Source organism: Pecten maximus, chromosome 18 (assembly GCF_902652985.1).
Source record: "Pecten maximus chromosome 18, xPecMax1.1, whole genome shotgun sequence".
Taxonomy (NCBI): Eukaryota; Metazoa; Mollusca; class Bivalvia; order Pectinida; family Pectinidae; genus Pecten; species Pecten maximus.
The window spans coordinates 6549557-6568975 of NC_047032.1; the positions used below are offsets into that span (position 1 = coordinate 6549557).

The 19419-nt window shown below is 35.1% G+C and overlaps 2 protein-coding genes across 2 annotated transcripts in view; one reads left to right on the top strand and one right to left on the bottom strand.

The window, feature by feature from the left end:
* LOC117316201 (epidermal retinol dehydrogenase 2-like) overlaps positions 1–8350 on the bottom strand; it is a 63816-nt gene extending 55466 nt beyond the window's left edge. The window contains exons 1-2 of the mRNA XM_033870723.1: positions 7942–8350; positions 3598–3763 (exon numbers count right to left, since the gene is read on the bottom strand). Coding sequence (XP_033726614.1) covers positions 3598–3763; positions 7942–8288 — 513 coding nt within the window. The 5' untranslated portion in view covers positions 8289–8350. The remainder of the gene's footprint in view (positions 1–3597; positions 3764–7941) is intronic.
* A 182-nt stretch (positions 8351–8532) lies between these two features.
* LOC117316206 (60S ribosomal protein L7-like) lies at positions 8533–16230 on the top strand. Its single transcript, XM_033870733.1, has 6 exons — positions 8533–8584; positions 10072–10174; positions 10777–10943; positions 11664–11801; positions 14506–14615; positions 15945–16230. The coding sequence occupies exons 1-6, from the start codon at positions 8574–8576 to the stop codon at positions 16151–16153; spliced, it is 738 nt and encodes a 245-aa protein (XP_033726624.1). The 5' UTR covers positions 8533–8573; the 3' UTR covers positions 16154–16230.
* The last annotated feature ends 3189 nt before the right edge of the window (positions 16231–19419 follow it).

A 19419-nucleotide genomic window follows, 5' to 3' on the forward strand; every position in this document is an offset into this window, starting at 1 on the left:
TTTCGAACTCGCAACCCAGAGATGGAGGGCTAGTGATAAAGTGATCGGCCACTGGGACCCCATATATATCTATATAAATATAGTTGTTTGTTAACATACATATATAGCATTTGATTTCATTTGATATTTCAGTGTTTTTTTAATTCATTGATACATATGTAAGTGATAATTATGTATATTTTTATTATACTTTTAATTTATAACAAATATTCAATTACCGGGATATTATTGTCTCCACTATCGCCAGTTTCTGTAATTTAACAACTGAATCTTGAGTACAGAAGAATATAATATGTGGGTGGAAATTTATAGTTTATTAGAATGTCAGTGAGACATTGATTCCCAGACGAGGTAAAACAGTACATGATGTAATGTAATTGAAAACAGAATAGCAATTCCCTACAATCGTGTCTAACCTTTACATAACCATATACTTTATTTATTAGTCCCCTATCGGTGAAACTAGGGGGACTATAGGTGAGAAACTGAGTGGACGGACTAACAGACAGATTGACAGACGGACAAAATCCCTCCCTGTCATCCATGTTCGTCAGTCTGTCGGTCTGTCTGTCAGCCCATTGACTCAGTTTCCTCAGCCATGTTTCAAAGTATGTTGGTGAAAATTGGTATGTAACTTCAGTATGAAGAGCTTTAATTACAGATCAAGTTTGAGTTTCAGGGTTTTGGGGTCAAGGTCACTGTTACTATTTTTAGCGGGGATTGGAAGGGGACTTTAGCAATACCCAGCATGTTCGTTTTAACAACAATTCCAAAACAAGTCAATGTCATGATCAAGCTAATCAATGTATATACTAATCAATTTTGTTTTACCAGATTGAAGACGATGCACAAGATTATAAGGGACCTTTAATGTGCACAGGGGCTTGAAAACATGTTAATTACAAGTGATCTGGGAGAGAAATGTCTTATTCTGGGTCGTAGAATGTATCAAGTCCCTGTGACTGTGTGAGGGAACAGGAGTACCTGTAGAAAATCCAATACATTATCACGTCTGACCGGGAATCTGACCCTGGTTGCCAAGGAGAAAATCAGATGTGTTATATCATTGTGCCGCCTGACCAGTGATCACCATCTGTCACAGCAATAATGGATTAATGACAAGAAATCAGGGTTATGCCTTTAAAATATTTACATTTTGATTTACAGTCACATTAGCCTTACAGGAATAATCTGATTTATAAGTTAAACATTTTTAGAAATGATGGTAATTGGTAAATGTTGTTATCAAATTGTCTCACAAATTATTATCTAACTATCTCCCATGGGGAATACGACTGCTTCTTCCCAATATCTACATGTTTATTCAGATGAAAATATTATAAATTTTTAAGCATATCGATCTATGAGCTTAAAAAGAAGCAGGTCAAGGTGATTAGTTCTATCAACATGACAGCCCTAAGCTACCAGCATTCATAAATCTGAGACTGATTATCTAGAAGAGCTTCATTAAAAACCCCATTTTTCCTGAACCTTGAAATTCAGACACGTAAGATATCGCGATCATTCCTTTGAACAAAATTTGATAGCTTAGCATATTGCGTAACTTGCCACATACTGCAATAAAATCATAACCCTATTCAAAACATAAAAAAAAAGATTTTAACACATTTGGCATTGAAAGTTGGTCAATGTCAATTTTTTCGTAAAATTTGATAAGAGCTTCCGTCAACCCGGTATAATTTTAGGCTAAACATCATAGTTCTTAATTTGTTGTTGAGAAGTTAAGTTTAAAGAAATACAAAAATACCTCAAGAACATAACTTTCAGATTACACACAAAACTTAATCACCATTGCTTATTAACTTCTGTTAACAGTATTAACTTCTGTTAACAGTATTAACTTCTGTTAACAGTATTAACTTCTGTTAACAGTATTAACTTCTGTTAACAGTATTAACTTCTGTTAACAGTATTAACTTCTGTTAACAGTATTAACAGTGACCTTGACCTTGAAACCCTGAATCCTGAATTTTTACGAGGCATTCACACAATAATTTATCAATGAATTCTCTAAACCAGTGATTTTTTTTTTTTTACTCGCGTGCTGGGTACACGTTTCTCATCAAACCTGACCTGTGTCCAATCAGTACAAGTACTATAGCCCAAATCCAAATTATAACAATCCATATTTCACCATCTTGAAAACTTGCAAGACATGAAAATATGTCAGAAAACATGTAAGCATACAATTTAGAATGAGCATGTTATTTTTTCTCTTTCTTTTTTTTTGTTTTTGTTTTTTTTATGATTTTTGTTTAATTAAGAGATAATATTACCTGACCAATTAGAGTATCCATGCAATTAACAACAAATTTATACATGCCAAAAAATTTCACACTCGACTCCAGCCTTGAGTATATGTGAATTAATGGCATGCAGTCAATTTATTGTACACAGTGTACCAAGATACAGGTGGTTTGTTATATAATTAACAAGTGTTAATTAAGTGATATGTCTGCTATGTATGGCCTTCACTGCCGGACAGGTGTTAATTAAGTGATATGTCTGCTAAGTATAACCTTCACTGTCGGACAGGTGTTAATTTATAGGTGATGAAACTAAGTAATAACACTCAGTATCCATAAAATGTGTTTTCAGTATATACCAACTGTCAGTAGATTCCATCGATTGTTTTTTTCACTTTCAGTTTCCAGCATCATGTGCCAATGTATTAAATACTGGGCTTAGTCTAATGCGCTTATGAATTATACAAGTCACGTGCAGTATACTGTTGATCAAGTACACTTGAGTACATGTACATGTGTACCAAGATATCCTTTTTACCTCTTAATCAGTTGGTTTGGTTTGGTTTGGGTTTATTTTGTTTAACGTCCTATTAACAGCTAAGGTCATTTAAGGACGGCCTCCCGTGCGGGCGACATGCATGCGTGTGGTGAGTGTGTATGTGTGTTTTGGGAGGCTGCGGTATGTTCGTGTTAAGTCTCCTTGTGATAGGCCGGAACTTTTGCCAATTTATAGTGCTACCTCACTGAAGCATACTGACGAAGACACCCAGCAGGACACCTCACCTGGTCACATTATACTGACAACGGGCGAACCAGTCGTCCCACTCCAAATATGCCGAGCGCTAATCAGTTGATACCAAGGGGAATATAGTAATGTCTACATTGTACATTGTGTTATAGAGAACAATCATGACCAATCACCATATAACTTAAACAACCGTCCATATAGAGACTTCTTTTCAAATTCTAATAATTAATTTTTCTTTGTTTTCATGGTAAATACTCAAATGTGATTGGTCAAAAAATACTTTTCATTCTTCTATGAAAGAAATTCAGAGAATGGCGCGAAAAATGTGACGTCACAAATACGACAATTGACGTTGCGTATTGATTTGAGAAAAAGAATCCCAAATAAAACACGTAAAATTGTACATAAAACATGTTTTGAATTAGAAAAAGACAATTAACTGAAATTAATTATAAGCATTGAGGTTGATTTTTTTTTATTTTCATCGGGGTATGAAAAGAATTTTTTTTGCAAACTTTGTAAGAATCCTCTATCAACCTCAATGCTTAATTGAACTTATAATATTACACAATTTTAACTTACCCAGAAATGTGCCATTAAATTAACGTTGATTGTTTTTTCTATTTGATGATCAGGAATATCAATGAGTTTTTTCCCACTTACAACTCCTGCATTGTTTACTAAAATTGTCACATCTCCAACATCTTGTTTCACCTTTTTGGCCGTTTTGTAAACATCATCTCGATTTCTGCAAGAAAATGATATCGAGAATTAAAATCTAAAATCCATGTTATATCATATAACCCCTAAAGAAAAGAACTCTTCCATTTGGGGTCAGTGATATTTTTGGGTACATTGGGGGCCGAATATAGGCCCCTTCGGGAATTCCCCTATAATGAGATTTTGTTGTATTTTCCCAATTTCATAAATTGGTTATAGTACCAGGGCTTTTTCTGGGGGCTTTTGGGGGCTGTTAATGGGCCCCATTCCCATTGAAATTATTTCATATTTCAACCAAATTCCCAAAATTTGCAGTTTACTCCTGAAAAAATCTTTCCCAATTCACCAATTTTCTTCCCAAAATGAGACAAAAAGGCTCTTTCCCAAACCAGTGAGAAAAAGCCCTGAGTACTAGTGTCCCTATACACCATTTTGAATGAAGAAATGTTGATCAGTACGTATTTCAATCAAATGAACGGATGCCACTAGTTTCTATTAATCAAAGCTTAATTAAACATAACAAAGATCTGTTGATAATATTCCCAATGGAAAATGTTCTGACAGGCCCTAGAAAATTACTGGAAGCAAGGCGGAGTATTTTTCCTTGTTCTGTGCCAGTCAGTACCTGACAACTGCCCAGGGTCATTTATATAAGGATATGCTAGGTTTTGGAGGTGGAGGAATTAAAGCCGGAAAACTGGAGAAAAACCGCCGTTCCTACGGTAATGTAGTAACTGGCAACTGCCCAACGTAGGTATCAAACTCGCAACCCCGAGGTGGAGGGCTAGTGAAAAAGTGGCGGAACACCTTAACCACTCGGCCACTGAGTAGCTATAGTATAACATGTACAGGTTATTTTATAATAGACTATATCTATTTTGATGCCTTAGCTGGGGCCCCCGGCCTCCGATTGGTCCAAGAACCCCTATACTGACTAACATTCTACTGAGTCAGCTAAAGATAATTAAGTCCCGAGTTGAGTCAGTAGGATGTAGCCGATATCTACCGGGTTACAATTTGTAAGCCCAAATTTGCAACTCACCATCATGTTTTCCAGGGGCAGGGCTCAAAAGTGGCACCTATTTTAGTGGCCATGGCACTTTAAATTTACTATTGGCGATCACCAGTTATTGACGTACGTTATCAAATGCAGACCTGCATGGCCACTAAAAAAAATTGTAAATTTGCGCTTTGGTTAATCCTTCAAAGATTGCACTGGTCAATGCTAAAGTGACTTGTACAATTGAAAAAGTTTCAGAGAGATGTTATACTGTACTAAAGAATTTAAGATTTTTTTTTTTTTTAAAGTTAAAACAACTTGGCCGGGCGCCTAACTTTTCAAATTGGCGCCTATAACTAGATTTTATGACTTGGTAGCCAATTAGACCAACTGGTAAAATTATCCACTTTGAGCCCCAAGACTGGCCTGGGTCCCTTAGCATCAGATACATATGGTCATCAGTATAACAAATTTAATTATATTATTTTATTTGTTCAGTTCAATGTCTTGGCCAGGGATTGAACCCAGGATCTACACATATATAGACTATCCTCTACTGAATGATTCTCCTAAGCTGAGTTGGTCAGAAGCAGCTAGTATTTACCGGGGTTACATTATCAAGGAAGAAATTCAACCCAATGTCCTATGCTGCACCTCATAAGAAGAGAATCCTGGAAATTTACTTTTAATGAAGATCAAGTTACCGTAATAATTTACTGGCCTAGCTTGGAACAGTTTATGCACTTGCTTTCCCTTTTTGTAACAAGAAAAAACGTATTCTCTACGAAACATTATTAAATATATAGTGTATGAATTTAGTGCAATTCATCATGCACATGTGTTTCTTTTTTACAAAAGCAAGGCACCTGAGTTTGATCGATCCTAGAATCTTTTGATTACATAGCACCACACTTTACACATGATATATAAAATAATTTCATGGGAAAGCTATATTCTTAACCTTTTTATCACTTTTTTGATTATTAGAAAATATATTTTATCACCTTATATTTATGTTAACATGAAGATATCAAAGGCACTATATCGCTCGATAAAAAGTGATCTAATTATGACCAACTCAAAATAGGAATCTTCTAGTACCAAAAAAGACATATTTTATGCTATAAACAAACTTAATTACTACCCTAAATAAGATTGAGCTTCTGTTTTCAGCTAGCTATAAATAGATAGATAGCTATAATAATAGCTAGCTATAAATAGCTAGCAAGCTTTTAAATTTGCAGTGAATTAATGATTTAATTAATTGCATCCTGAAATTTTTTTATTGCACTCCATCTTTTTATAATTTAATTTCAGTTTCATTTTTGGGATACTAAAAAAATTCCATTTGTTAGTGTTAGCACAGGCGTTGGCTTCTGGTTATATTTAGTATTCATAGAAAAAAAAATATTAGCCTTTACTACTATATCAACAGTAGGAGTAGGGGTTAATATTTTTTCTATAAATAATAACAAGGAGCAGACCCCTGTGGTGTTAGCTTGATATAGATATACCATGGGTGACGTTTTCATGATTTTTTTATGACAAGCATTGTTGTATTCTGTCAGTATATGTACCATCTTTAAATTGTTTATTAGTAATTATTGTATTTAATTATAATGTATAACAGAGTTATATTTTCATTCAAACACACTGTGTATGTGTGAATATTGGTGTCTATAGGTATATATGATAACAAAATCAATACACACACAATGATCACGTACGTAAATTTCGCTCCCTTCTGATATATATCTATATTTTAATTACATATTTCTATCAAATTCATTTCAAATCGAGAAAGAGTACACATACCTCACATTGTTAGATGTACAAATGTTTCGTATCATACATGTTTGTTACCTGATGTGCGCACAAGCTAAGTATCACTGCGCAAGGGAGCTGCAGGGTTCACTATAGGGCGTGGTTTTTGCGATATTCGCGCTATATTTTCATAGAACTCGCATTGAAGTCAATAGTAATGTGAAAAAAATTTGCGCATGTAAAAACATTACACGGTCTCTCCAACGATCAATGTTACTGATTTAGTTCCGGAAATATTCAGGGTGTAAAAAATCTTGTGTGCAACAATCATAGTCACAACAGCGCTTGTAGCCTTAACCAGTCACACCTCAAACGTTCTGATGACGAAGGCGCCACGATAATGACGTTATGTTTAATGATTTTGAATGTGGTGGTATATATCATTCAACATTTATTTAAAAGAATTGTTGCAAGATTTGACTGATTAAATTGAATAGGTATTGTATAATGAACCACGTCTTCAACGCTATACCCTTGAGACTAGGGTATCTATAAGATGTACAAATTATACCACGACGCTGAGGTGCTGTGGAGCAGAATGTCGATATTTATGTGTGTGAGAACTTGCTAATTGATGCCAAACCTTTCATAATACTCGTTATTTCAAATTGGTTTTCAAACAAATTTGAAACAACAAATCATTAATACTATATGTTGCCCTGTATATTAATATTCGCCCGAAATTCATGATGTAGGCCCGACAAAAAATGGAAACCGGCATGCAGCGGTACTCGTCAGCTTAATTGAATATTCCTGCAAATTAACAGGCTATTATTTTCAGACACATTATTATACAGGTATATAGTTTTTTTATCTACAAAATTATGTATATTAACGTAAAGCTAGAAGTGAGAAAAAATCACCTTCATATCTCAAAAATCTTTTTGAAATTAGTGAAGGGAGTTTTTTCTCTCATTGTGCCCGAGGTTTATGGTGAACCCTGGAGCTGTTGTTAACTCCTGTTTTCAACGGCAAAAGCAGGACGAAACTCTGGCATTAATCGCCTATAAACAAAAAAGAGTAGTCCTAGGTCACTTAAAGGAAAAGCACAAGAAATCATCAGGTGTAGGAATTTACGAACTGTGACGGAATTACGTACCCTTGCTTTGCACATACGACAACTCTGTAAAAACAGGACGCCGTAAACAAATAGCTTCTTACTGCATTTACTGTAATCTTAAAACTAAAAAGATTTGAATCACATATATGTTTCAACATCACTGTGGGAGGGTTGACAGGTCAGTTTGTCCAGAACAGTAACTATGGCATGACATGTTAACAGTGACATTTGCCTCTAGCATGACTGACAGAAACCTCTCCCAACCAACAAATACTACATGAATGCAACAACTCGGATATATTATATTATATATGGAACTTACCCAACATCGCAAGTGTAACAATAACATTTTGCACCAGCTTGTTGAACTAACTCTGCTGTCTCTAAATTTGTCTTTTCTTCAATATCCCATAGTACCAGAATAGCTCCAAGTTTTGCGAATTCTTCTGCTAATTGTCTGCCGATCCCCGACCCACTACCAGTGATGAGTACAATATCATTTTTCACGCATTTCCTTGGCGGTGAAATGAAAAACCTCCATACACTTACACACAATGCCACTATAACATGCTTCATGCATGTCATCAAGTCCTTAAAAATACTTAGAAACGTTTCAGATTCAAAACTGTCGTCTGCTGTTGAATCCATTCTCGCTACCTTCCTCTCCATCGTCGTGACTGAAACTGCCAAGTCTCGGTCAGAGCACCTGTCATGCTGGAGCTGCGAAGTCAACGTGACCTATCACCTTTAACCCTAAAATCAATGGTTCGCTTACAGCATTAAAAATAAAATAAGAAATAATCAATATTCATTACTTGATTGATAGCAGCGTACCAATAGTATCTTATTTTTATTTTAGTTAAGTTTAGAAAAAAGTTGATAATGAAATGATGGTTTTCTTATACCGGAAATCGGTGTGTAAAATGTGGTAAGCGGTCTTTTCAATAGGCCATCATGGCGGAAACGTATGTATACTGTACACTATGTATTTTCAATCTGATATCATCTATGTCAATACATAAAATGGACAAGTTTTGAATATTGCTTACTAAAGCCTGATATCAAAACGACTTATGTAACCAATAATTTGTCTTTGAAATGATATGATTGTTCTATAATCATCATTATTTTGTACGTCATGTCAACATGGCGACGGTTACAACGAAATGTTCTGTTAGTTATTTGACTAATTTTGTCGTGAAAGGCTCATCGTGATAAAGCTATGTTAACCATTCTCTAATAAAGTGTAGTGTATATTACTAGATCTTGAGCTCTCTGATTTGATTAAGCCAAGAACCGTAAAAGATGTATTTGATTTGGTTTCTCTGTTTACGGTACCACAAGGCATAGGCACTTGTTACCAGTGTCGCATAGTCGTGTAATATTAGTTTATGTTATAAGTTAACCAATTTCCTTAATGCACTATTAAATGTCATAATATGGGGACAAAAAATCTCATTCCACGAGGGAAAAAAATCCTGAGTGTTGCAATTGGACTGCATTTTGTGGTTGATCAGAAGATAACCCCCCCCCCCCCCCCCCCCCCAAAAAAAATTAAAATAATAGAATACGCCTTATTAGTCAACTTATTTGAAATGACTACTTCAGGCGTTTGGTTGGTAATAAAAAAATCTTTCTTCAAGATTATTGTCTAGTTGGGGGGAAAACCACCAACTTGCATATGATTTATTTAACGGGTTTTACGTCCGCTTTTTGGTGCTATTACGGCCTTGTTGCATATGATACGCAAACTCTCCTAATATTCGGCAATTAGTGTATTGATTTGTTACTATTGATAGCCAAAACAGCTTAAACAGTATCATTTAAAGTTGCATTAATTTATGGCAAAGTAAAATTAGTAAATGATGCCTTACTAAAAGATGTTCACTGAAAGTATTGGCCATCTAGAAACTTGATGTTGCTCTATTGGAAGTATTGCATAAATTTGTGATACTTTCCCACATGCAAATAAATTACATTTTTGCATTTGTGTTATGTTTCATGATTTAATAAATGCAACATGGATGAAAAATTTTAAAATGTTAAGTTTGAAGTGAATTTCATTTTGGGTTATTTTTAGTAACGCGGTTTCACCAAAATTGGTGTGTAATAGGCAAGTTTGTGTATTTCCCCAACCTGATTGTGAAGTACGAATAGTCTTCCCGTCTCCTTCATTCTGACCAACAAATTTAGTTTATAACTTAGCTTTTAGAGATACATTAGACATAGTACTGTTTTGGAACTGTCTAAACATTTTCCTGGTTTAGAGAGTGCATTTTCCTCAACTGGGGATAGAAATCACCAATTCATTGCTTATGCAAGACACGTATTTGGCTAGATAGGAAATTTGAGTTTCAGCGCATTCTGCTACTTGTTATTACCAACCTGATAATGAAAAAGATATGATCGAATGTTTTGTAGCAATTCATAAATAAATAAATTTGTATTGCAGAAAAAAGAAGGTTCCGCAGGTGCCAGAGACCCTCTTAAAAAAGAGGAAGAGGAACGAAGAAGTTCGTGCCAAGAGGGCCAAGGCTGCTATTATCAGCAAAAAAGTAAGCACTTTAGGGAGCTGCCTTGATTTCTTGATCCCCACCCCCCAAGAAAAAAATCTTTTGAGAGTCAAAATGGTGTTCAAAAGTAATAACCCCTGTGAAATGTTTTGCTACTCTGTGTTCAATTTTCTTTACCCAATTTAGTCACTGGAACAGAAGTTTTCACCACATTTTGTCTATTCAGTGATGCAAATGTCAGTACAAAGTGTGCCCATAACTAGTAATATTAAACTCGCATACAAATTACATATCAATAGCTACCATATTTATTTGAAGACTTAATTCACGTTGTTACCTAAATGTTGTTAAGAACAGAACACTAGTAAAAGACTGTAAATGAATTATTAGGTCAAAGGAAACAATGTCTGATATGATCTGGGAAACCACCCGTGTCTATAAATAGAACACAAAAGAGTTCCATTTGAACATAATGGTGGAACACACGTTCTCTGTTCTAAAGAACATTAAGCATGGTTTACAAGTTTACTTATTAGGTCATATAAGGTATTCTGGTGACAATCCTGCTCGTATAGAATTTACATTTCTTTAAGCATATTATCCACATGATTCAGAGAATTAATGTTAAATGCGTTTATTTTTAGAAAACTGCAGCAAAGAAACAAGCTATCTTTAAAAGGGCTGAGAAATATGTCAAAGAATACCGGGCTATGGAGAAGGATACCATCCGCCTTCATAGAGAAGCTAGGAAAAACAACAACTTCTATGTCCCTGATGAACCCAAACTGGCATTTGTTATGAGGATACGAGGGTATGGTTAATATTCAAGTGTGGTGTAAACACCAAATTTCTTCAAGAATGGCCTCTTCTTTTGTTCAAATTATATGAAGCATTGACATAAAGCAAAAATTGTGCTGTGTTTGAGTCCAAACCTCAATAGTCATATAAATAGCAGTGTCAATCTTGTCAACAAGTTTCAAGTATAAGTCTAAAGATAAAGCCTTACAATGTTGTATGGCTGTTGACTCTTTGCAATGTTTGTAAATCCTCATCTGATGACCTGCAAGCCATAGTTTGAAATTAAATATGAATCGCCTCCAATCAGTGTGCTAAATGGAAACGAAATGTGTGACTGTGGAGAAATTTTGTATCTTTGTTCGAGTAATGCTGCCAAGCCTGTACGTCTTTGTTTGGCAGTTATGTTTTGTAATTATGGGGGAAAGTGTTGATCAAGTTAAAAACGAAAAAAGGTTTTGTTGATAAAATTTTAGTTGGAGGAAAAGCGGTTGTTGACAGTGCTGATGAAAAATTAAACTAACTAAAGTATGAGATAGGGAAACGGTTGCAGTAACACTTCGATATGCTCTTTATTGGCTATGTAGGTCATGAGTTCAGAGAACAGCGCTTTCATATATAACTAATTAAGCCAGAACGAAGCTTTCAAAATGAGAGTGGGCAGGGACTAACCAATTGAGCAATATATTATCTAGTCATCAGTATAGATACTGATTATTTATTAACATTTTTACAGTATCAACGGAGTTCATCCTCGACCCAGGAAGGTGATGCAGTTGTTCCGTTTGAGACAGATCAACAATGGAGTGTTCATTCGTCTGAACAAAGCCACTATCAACATGCTCAGAATTGCTGAGCCCTTCATCACATGGGGGTAGGTATCTGAAGCCCATGCAGCAATTAGATTTCTGGTCCTTCTGATCCCACATTTAAATTGACAAACGCTATTAATAGAGGATGCTTAACAATACAACACCAAACCCTTTCGGCCATGGCAACTCGGGGGAAATGTACATCAGGCACACAAGGTATTAGGGCCTTTCATTACAAATTGTGAATTAGATAAATTTAAGGCTTTGTGCGGAGTATACATCGATAAGGAATATAAAATCTAATCACCAAGATGTTTCAACTTGTCTTGCAGTTGTTGGAAGTCTGTATGCAGGTTGTAGATATATCGTATAGACAGTTATTTCGTGGGGATGATTTTTCGCCGGCCATTGACATGGTTGCAAAAATTTTATCAGTAATATGACATAGGTAAATATTGACCATGAAATAAGCTCCAATTAAGGCTGTTTTCGTTTTTGCATTCCAAACGGTTAGACCACTTGGACCGGTGTTGTTAGTTTATGATATAAAGACACACCTGGTGATTTTATATTGTTTTTAGACGAGCCTTGACAAAGACTTCAAAGACCTGTATTAACATTTGCAGGTCTGTGCTTGAAATATTACATTTAAAAACTGACGAACCGGTTTGTCCGCATAAATGAACAGGCCCTAAGACTGCCATTAGCTAACTCGGAATGTTTGATTTGCACAGGTAGTTTGTACAGGTTAACTTGAGTCTTGGGATCAGATCACAGGCAGATAAATGGATACAAACAACAAAAATATAAAACATTGGGAACGGTTCTAGTAGAATTTATTATAGACCTTCTTATAGCTTAATAGCGAAATTTGAATTTGTTGAAATTTGATTGTTTTGTTTAGATAGAAACACAAAAATTCTAACCTGCAAAAATAACCCACTCCATGGTATAAAAAAAACAGAGACTTGAAGGTTTGAAAGGTTGTGTTTTAGACTACTGACTATGTTAAAATTGTCTTAATTCACTCATGTGAGGGAAATGCATCAAATTTTTTTGTTCATCTAAATGATTAGTACCAAATGTCTTCTTACAGAAACTGATGAATCAATTTCGTTATGATAGATGAACAAAAATATTGATGAGCTTGTCTAATATCTTCGAAATGTTAAGAACATTTGACAAATAATCTCATGAGATTGTTTGTATTTAAAGAAGTCACCATCTTGTTGTTCAAAGTCTCTATATTAGTCATTATTAGATATATATCCAGAACCAATTGATCAAAATGTTTTTTCGATTTAAAAGTTTAGACTATATCTTGATCAGCTTGTGAAATAACATTCTTGTGAGGGGTTTTCAGAAATTCATGTTCATAATTAGAGTGTGAATCATTTAACGACATGGCCAATCCTGTAAGATCCTCTGTATCTGAAACAAGTTATTAGGATCCAGGGATAACTCTGGTGGGGGCCATGAGGCCATTTGCCCCATATTTTCCAAAATGGCCCACCAAAACTCACAAATTCTTTGAATTTTCTATGTTTTGGCCCATCACATTTCTGAAATCTGTCAAAATGGCCCATTATCTATTGGTCCAGGGTGAACCCTGGATCACAAAGGTGTTGATTATGTAAGAGGCAATGTGTAAGCTGTATATATATATCTATAAAATCTTGTCTAACACTTGTTGATGGCCTGTTTTGTAGACTTGTATAGGTCTTGTATGACAGACTATCCAAACCAAACTTGTCATCAAGATCATTTACAGCTGCATCTACTTTCTTAATCAATAAAGGGACCCCCATTCTAATTTAAAATTATCTAATATTTAAACCAAATTTACAAAATTTGCAGTTTACTCCTGGAATCATCCTGTCCAATTTACCAAATTTCTTCCCATAATGAGGCCAAAATGCCACATCCCAGTGGAAGGACAAAGCACTCTCGTCCCAGTGGGGGTGAGAAAGTCCTGTAGTGTGACGGATATAGCATCAACACAATTTTTTGTTCATCTAAATGATTAATACCAAATGTCTTCTTACAGAAACTGATGACTCAATTTCGTTATGATAGATGGACATAAAATTAGATAGCTTGACACACTTTTAAAAGTTTAAGAATCTTGTACATCCACATACTTCACTCCTGTGGACAAACTTCATGATGTTTGTTTGTCTACAAAGCCATATTATAACTGATCCCATGAATATTTGGATAGATAAACAGCAATGTCAGCTCAACTATTGATGCACACATTTTGTAGAACAATGGACATATATTTTGAAACTTCATTAAATTTTTGTTTTCAAAAGTTGTAAAGATTTTTTTCTCTTTTTTTCATAAACTCTTATCAAGATTTGGATCAAAAATTGTTTTTGTTATTTTTAGGTGGAATTTGTTGTAACTGGATTTAGTTTTACTTTCATGTTGTAATTTCCAATGTTATTCAAAAGGTGTTGTTAATAATACTTGGTGTAGGGGAGAAATTCGGAAAGGAGGCACTTATCCAAGAATATTTTAATGGACTTGTTCCCAGGTTGAATATGGTATCCTGACAAGTGATGTCTTCATGCAACAGAACTCATTCAACACGCTAACACTAAGGCATGAAAATGTTATGATTTTCCTTTTGAAGCACCAGGTCAAAACAAATCTTTTTAGGATTTATATAAATTGACAGTCTTCATTTCTATATAGAGAAATCTATACGAGATCATTTGGTGTGATCCTTGTTGATTGTTTGTGTCATATGCTGTGTTTCAGATACCCTACCCTGAAGAGCGTGAAGGAGCTTATTTACAAACGTGGTTATGCCAAGGTTGACGGAAGGAGAGCACCACTTACAGACAATTCCATCATTGAGCAAAAATTAGGTAAGAAGGACCCTGTTTTGAGAGTTGATATTATGGACGAGTTTAATCAGAAACTAGTTACTTGTCTTCCTATAGAAGGAGCAGACTCGCTTTGGTTTCATGTAACGCGCGTGTGTAGAGAAACAAGAAGTAACAATGCCCATGTCTAGTCGACTATGGCTCATCTACCAATTGACTTTGATCTGACTACAGCAACAATAGATTTCATTTGTGCATACGTCAACATTTTGAATCGTGGCATTACTTCGTTATTTTCTGTCTGCATATGATGGAACAGTCTGTCTTCAGTAAGTGATCTAACTCTCTTGATAGTTAACTCTGGTTACAAGTTATCATGACCTAATGCTGTTTGAAAGGCTTTAAAGTTTGTAAGTAAAACACCCAACACCCTTCCAATTTTACTTAATTAGAGGTCTAGAAGTGATGTTACAGCAAAATAATGTGGAAATTATTTTGAATTGTTTTCAAATTTTATCATGTTTTGGACTTAACTATTTTCAAAAGCTTCCAATCCATAAGTATACATTCCATACCCCTCGCATTTGGTGTATATAACAATTATAGGTCTGGATATTATGGTAAAATGAGTTTTCACATTTTTTGGATTTAATCATTTATTTATTAAGTCTATTGTTGAGATTACTTTTCGAATTTAAATCAAGTTCACAAAAATATCTCGTGTTTATTTATTTGATGCATCAATTTGGCATTGAGAACTCGTATCCAAATAAGTTCAAAATTTTAGTATAAAAATTTCACAATGGCTGCCACTACGGAGCTTCGCAGTCATTGATTGCACTTGTCCCCTGTTAATATCCAATCACACAAGGACATTAGACCAAGATGTCTTTAGATACTGTCCTCTAGCCAAGATTATGTCTTTAAAAAATGATTGTTCCTACTCTATTGCTTAGAATTGGTTTGTCTGTAATCAGTATAATGACTAATTATGAGGCCTTGTATGATGTTACTTCAGTGACTACTAGTAAGTCAGCATCTGTTCCACATTAACACAAGGAGACAAATATGCTTGACATACACAAGGAGGCCGTCCTTAAATGGCCATTTCTGTTGATATGCCTCTCCTGTATTGGCCAATAATTTAATCTCCATCTCGTGAAAGTTACGTCTAAAGTATCTTCTAAAATCCTCATAGATTAAAATATAGTATGTCTAGGTACAAGTTTATGTTCAAAATTCCTTAACATGTTTTGGTAGTCATTTGCATTTACAACTTCTCAATAATATAAACTACAACTGGTTTGAGTGGTTTCAACCCAGATGTTTTAACAAGAACTTTTAGTTTTAGAATAAACTTTTTATTTTTAGGTCAATATGGGATCATCTGTATGGAGGACTTGATCCACGAGATCTACACTGTCGGACCCAACTTCAAGGCTGCCACCAACTTCCTGTGGCACTTCAAGATGAACACGCCCAATGGCGGCTGGAGAAGGAAATACAACCATTATAACGATGGTGGAGACTTCGGCTGTCGGGACACACAGATTAACCCCCTGCTCAAGAGGATGATCTAGATGTGTTAAAGGACTGGTCTCGTCATTGTGGCAGAAACGTTAACTTAATAAAGTCACCTGTGATGGGAAAACAAAGATCGTTGTTTTATGGTATTGTTATTATGAACATGTTTTAAGAGGCAATCTTAGTGTTTTGATGCTAAAAAAATTCTGCTAAATTATAGTTCAAAAATAGTTTCAACTTTTTCTAATGCGTATTGTAGGGACACCAAATTCAGTTAAAAGCTAACACGGCAAAATATTTATCCAAGGGAAGGAATCCACAAGATTATCTGCGTAGTGACGGTTGGATAAAATGCTTCATTAAATATTTACATGTCATACGGCACTCTGAAATGACTGGCTTCTTTCAGTCATTCTTGTTCGGAAAGCTTGTGTCCTTCATTGGGTGGATGTTTTACTGGAATAGCCCTATGGTAGAGTTTGTGTCCAAACATTTTTTTACCTACAGGCCTTCAAAAGTTGTTTTCTCTCTAGATCTGTATAGTGAAGGCAATATTATAGGACTCTTTGACATGCTGCTTTTGTCAAAAGGAATCTTGTATAACGTTTTGGTATAGTTGGAGGCATCTGCTTTTGGTTAGTATTTATACAAAAAAAATGGCTCCCTACTATATCAACACTTTCATATCTAAGATACATGGACTGTGGCAGTAGGCTATATATCTTACAGATGTTTTAAAACGGATAATTAATGTCGAGCAATCAGATACCCCCTTGTAAAATATTTAGCCTTGTTCTATGCATTGTCGGCTATCACAACCGCTTTGGGTCCATTTTCAGTGGCATGACAGAATAGGGTACATTGATATTTAAGGATTCTAAACCAAGGTACATTGCTGACTTTGCATTTAAGTTAAATCTGACTAAAATATTAAATGCAAAGTGAATTGAATCTCGCGCCCTACTACCGACATTTCAAGTTTTACACCTTGTTGATATAGTTTCAGTAGGGGCTAATATTTTTTTCTATAAATATTGACCAGATGCAAATGCCTGTGGTAAGGGCTAATATTTCTGTATCAATACTAACCAAAAGCAGACACATGGTAAAGTAACACCAGGTAAGAGCAAAAATATGAAAATTTTAGAGCCTTTCTTTGTTGAGTCATTTGAACCACAAAGGGTCAGGATGACCTATAGTCATTGTTTTTCGTCTGTAAACTTGTACTTTTAAAATGCTATTCTTCCTTAACGTCAAAGTGGATTTCAATTAAATTTTGTCTTGAAACATTACGGGAGGGCAGTCATAATTTATATGAATGTGGCTGCTTTAACCCATTTGGGCATGGCTCCAAAAGGGGAACTAAACTAAAATTATGTCTTAAAACTTGGCTCATTAATGTCCGAGTGACTTACCACTGAATATGGTCTGAAGCAGAGGGGAAGTGCAGTAACGTCATTGGAGAATGGTCATCATAATTTATATAAATCGGGTTAGAGTGAAATATATCTCTGAAAGTGGGGCATACATTTCTGAAAGAAAGTAAGAGGGGGGAGGGGGACATAGCTCAGATTTGGCTTTGAATAATTTTGATGATTATACTAGCAGTAAAGTTACCTTCTGCTAACCAAAACTACATAATGGAAAACAGATTCTTATTGGTAATGTACTGAAAGTGGTGTGGAGTTTTAAAGCTATTGTTCTTCCTTCATTTTAGTCCTGCCGTTTAGGTCCTTGCACCTCTTGTTGAAGAAAAAGACAGAATACTGGGACACTTTCATCTTCATAAACTATAAATTGTATTCCCTTTACAAAGTTAAGATATATACGGTCCGTTTCACGGCCATTTTCGTCTTCACACCTAAACTCTTATGCTGATTCACAGTGAGGAGTGCTGATTGCTATTTAGTTTCATGAGTTAATTTTCAAATGGATTCTTCTGCGGAAATAAAGATTTGAGTGAATTCTAACAGGCACACACATTCTAAACCAGAAAGTCGATAAAACTAGGCAGATGAACACAGAAAAAAATATAAAAAGTGATTGGGAAATGAAGACATCAGAGGGATGGCGCTATTTTGTTTTAATTTGGAGTGTATTAAAAATAGATGTAGACCAGAGTCGGCGTCTCACCCCAAAACTTTAAAGTTTTGGGAGTAAGTTTTTTGAAAGCTTGTAAGTCCAAAAGTATACACCTCATGCCCTTCTAATTTGGTTTATACATTCATTAGAGGTCTAGGAGTGATGTTATGGCAAAATCATCAAGAAACAAATTGTGATTTTTTTCGCATTTTACCATTTTGTGGACTTAATGTTTTTGACATAAAAACCCACTTTTAAAGATTTTAGGGGTTAGTTTTGGAAAGCTTGTAAGTCCACACCCTTCTTATTTGGTTTATACATCAATTAGAGGTCTAGGAGCGATATTATGTGACATACAATTTCAAAATGACGTGCTTATACATACATAAAAAATTAATGCATAGTGTGATTGCTGCCGCCGGTGAGCTTTCGCAATCATTGATTGCACTTGTATTAATAATATAATCGGCCTTGTTGGCCCGGATAGAAGCGATCGAGGGGAGGAAAATCCACGTCATGGCAGTGAAGTGTTGCCATCTAGTAACGTGCCTCGCGACCACCCGCGTGGCATTCACATAGGTGAAAACGTTCAGTATAGATCCCCATATATACAAGTTACTTTAATTTGTCGACGATGTTGTTAGCTAATGGTTGGCTAACATACTGTGAACCGGTTGTGGGACAGTAAAAAAAAAAACTGGGATAAAATTTTGTATGTCTCATCTATTTTAAATTTTGGGGAAACGATCTATTTCAGTACTTGATGAACATGGACTTTTCATCCATGCATTTGATAAAAAGAATTTTTTTGACACTTAACTGGTCTCAATATGATGAAACATGAAATGTTAATTACACACATTCGTGAGAAAACTTCAAATGTTATATTTCTATTGAATGTGTATATATAGGCTGTGATGATAGGGCATACAGGTGTCTGCTGCTGGTTATATACATATAAAAACAATATCGGGCCTTACTCCCTTCTACTACTAATACAAACAGCGACAAACAACTAAATTGACAGGAAATAAGTCAGTTCTTATCAACATTAGCTTATATAATTTGTTTTTTTTGTGGGTTTTTTTTCTCTCGAATTGCCAATCTAACCAATTTGAAGATTTTAGATTCTAAATATGTTTAAATGATATAAGGTACTATGAATATAAATCCTGATCATCTGTATATGTGGACAGCAGTTTATAAATGAAAACGGAAAAAGTGCACAATCTAATACCCT

Coding starts and splice junctions, on each gene's coding strand:
- LOC117316206 (XM_033870733.1), top strand. Junction 10,944..11,663: donor TTTGTTATGAGGATACGAGG/GTATGGTTAATA, acceptor ACATTTTTACAG/TATCAACGGAGTTCATCCTC. Junction 14,616..15,944: donor CATCATTGAGCAAAAATTAG/GTAAGAAGGACC, acceptor TTTTATTTTTAG/GTCAATATGGGATCATCTGT.